At 36.2% G+C, this 2,613-nt stretch overlaps 1 protein-coding gene across 1 annotated transcript; it reads right to left on the bottom strand.

Moving 5' to 3' along the window:
• Window positions 1–399: 399 nt before the first annotated feature.
• On the bottom strand, window positions 400–1,733 carry LOC136025785 (hormonally up-regulated neu tumor-associated kinase-like). The gene is made up of 2 exons (XM_065701773.1): window positions 1,622–1,733; window positions 400–1,277 (listed from the first exon to the last, which is right to left on the bottom strand). Exons 1-2 carry the CDS (start codon window positions 1,731–1,733, stop codon window positions 400–402), a joined length of 990 nt encoding a protein of 329 aa, XP_065557845.1.
• Window positions 1,734–2,613: the final 880 nt, after the last annotated feature.

Below are 2,613 nucleotides of genomic sequence, written 5' to 3'. Positions count from 1 at the left end.
ACGACAATTTTTTTTCTGCTGTATTGTCTATCGCTTGCAAAGAGGACTTCTCCATTTCTTCCCTTTCCTTTAACTGTCTCTCTCAAGCAGTAATCATCATTAAACATCTCTATACTTGTCCTAATATATCCTTTTATATATGCCCATCTCTATACCAGGTTACAGTTGCTGCCGGAAGTATGGCTAATGTTGGGTACAAGCACATTATCACATTTAGCTCGAGAAATCATAGCCTTAACACGGGCAATAACATTTTTTATTCCTACCACTGCCTTTCTCTAAATACTGTCAAAACCTCTTTTTACCTTATTCTTGTAGCAACATATTACAGCTGAAACACTGTAAAATACATTACGAAGTCTAATCATCACTTCTTTTATTATCGGTGTAAGGTTTACATCACGCGCAAGATCTGCGGGCTGGGAAGAACTCAACTTCTGCTTTGGGATTTGCAGTTATCTTTATGGAAAATCTTTCACTTTCTAGTTTTTTAGAAATTTCTTTTTTATTATTTATGATATACGGTAGATTTAAATATAAATATTCCAAAATTTCTTTGGTATTCGGCCTTTTGTTTGGATCTTGGTTCAGACACATGAACAATAAATTTTTGACCGGTGGTGAAATGGAGGATGCAGATATTTTGCTTTCCAGAGCTTTCAAGTCTGTGCTCTCCCAAAATATTATTGGTTCAAGAAGCAAAAGTTGTGCCAAGATTGCTCCCAAAGTCCATGTTGTAACTGGACCTATTTCATAGAGTCTAGTCATTTCTTCCGCGATTTTTTTGTCACTTTCTGAAATGAATTCATATTTATGAGTATTGTATTTTTCTTTCATTCTTTGGTGATGGCCTTTCAATTCGGATGGAGGATAAATATTGTCAAAACGTAGTGCACCTTTTACTATTTTCTCTTCCATATATGTCGAGGCATCAAAATCAATTAAAGTTACCTTGAAATTACCATCTATAAGTATATTGTCTGCCTTTAGATCTCCATGAATAATTCCACACTCTTCTAATCTTGCAACTATGGATACGATTTGTTGAAATATTATAAGTACTTCACATTCATTCAATATTTCTTTTTGGAATTTCTTAATGACTTCACATTCACTCAAGCAGCGATCACTTATTTCATGTTTATTCGATTCTTTCCCCTCTTCTACATCCTGTTCAGCGTTGGCACTTTTTGTTGCTAGAATCGATACCTTTGGAGCACCATTAGATGTTTGAGACACCGGAAGAGATTCAACGAGAACAGTAGGCACAATTAAATCTGCAACGGGATTGGGGGCATCACTAGATTAGACAACATTTCAGAGTGTATCGCTTTGTCACATTAATCATTCCTTTGCTTCATTTTCTGCTACTGGCAATGCGAGAGTAGTATCTTGGATAAGCACAGGACTTGGTTCTTCCAATTCATTCTTTAGATCTGTTTCTTCTTTGAATTGCTTTTCCGTTACGATTGAACCCTTTGTAATACTCAATTCTCGGTAACACTCAAGCTGGGCATCAACAAAACATGTCGGCGTCTGGTTTCTTTGTCACTGATTCTATGTGGGAAGTTTTCTGAGATATTGGGCTCTTTCTCTTCTATATCTTTTTCTGCGTTAGTACTTTTTATTGTTGGAATTGACAGCTCTGGCGCAGCAATAGACGTTTGAGACGACGGAAGAGATTCAACAACAATAGTAGGCACAGTTATATCAGAAACGGGAGTGGCGGGCATCACTTATGAGACTGAATTTCAGGGTATAATTCTTGGCAAGAAGATACTTTAGCCCGAATAATTGTTCCTGTTTTAATTTTCTGCTACTGGCAACAGAAGAATAGTAACTTGGATATGCTCAGGACTAAGCTCTTCTAATTCAATCTTTATACCTGGTTTTAACTAGAGTCTGTCTTCTAATTTTGAGTGGCTGGCTCTTTTACTGCTCCTTTTATAGGGCGTTCTGTTTGTTTAAATTCGCCCGCTATTATTCCATTTTTGAGGTCTACTGTTGCAATATATTTTGTTTCTTCTTCTCTTGCAGCAATACTGCGAACTTTTGTAGACTCATAAATAACTTTTCCTGACCAGATGTTAACTTCAAGTTTACGACTTAAAGAATGTTCCTCATCTGTGGCAGTGTTGGTGGCTCCAGCTCTAGAAGACTGGAGCTCTACTCCATTCATCTCTGTGTTGCTGAAATATTTTGGGAGAAAGAAATCTACGAATTTTTTCATTTTTATCTTTCGTAAGAAGGTTTTACACTGACTAAGATTTACTAAATAAGCTAATTTATATCTTCAAATAACGTCATTACGAACAGTTTTCAATGACGTTACGCTATAACTAAAAACCTGCTTGATCTCATCCCGTGACGTTATTAAATAAAAAAAACAAGTTTTTTTAACTGAAAGTAAGGAGCGACATTAAAACTTAAAACGAACAGAAATTACTTTGTATATGAAAGGGGCTGCTTCCTCATCAGTGCCCCGCTCTTTACGCTAAAGTTTGACTCTTTCTCTCAACTCTTCTTTTTAAAACAGTAAAAAACTTTAACGTAAAGAGCGCGGTGTTGATGAGGAAGCAGCCCCTTTCATATACGAAGTAATTTCTGTTCTTT

Source organism: Artemia franciscana, chromosome 4, assembly GCF_032884065.1.
Source record: "Artemia franciscana chromosome 4, ASM3288406v1, whole genome shotgun sequence".
NCBI lineage: Eukaryota > Metazoa > Arthropoda > Branchiopoda > Anostraca > Artemiidae > Artemia > Artemia franciscana.
This window is presented reverse-complemented; position numbering and strand designations above follow the sequence as displayed.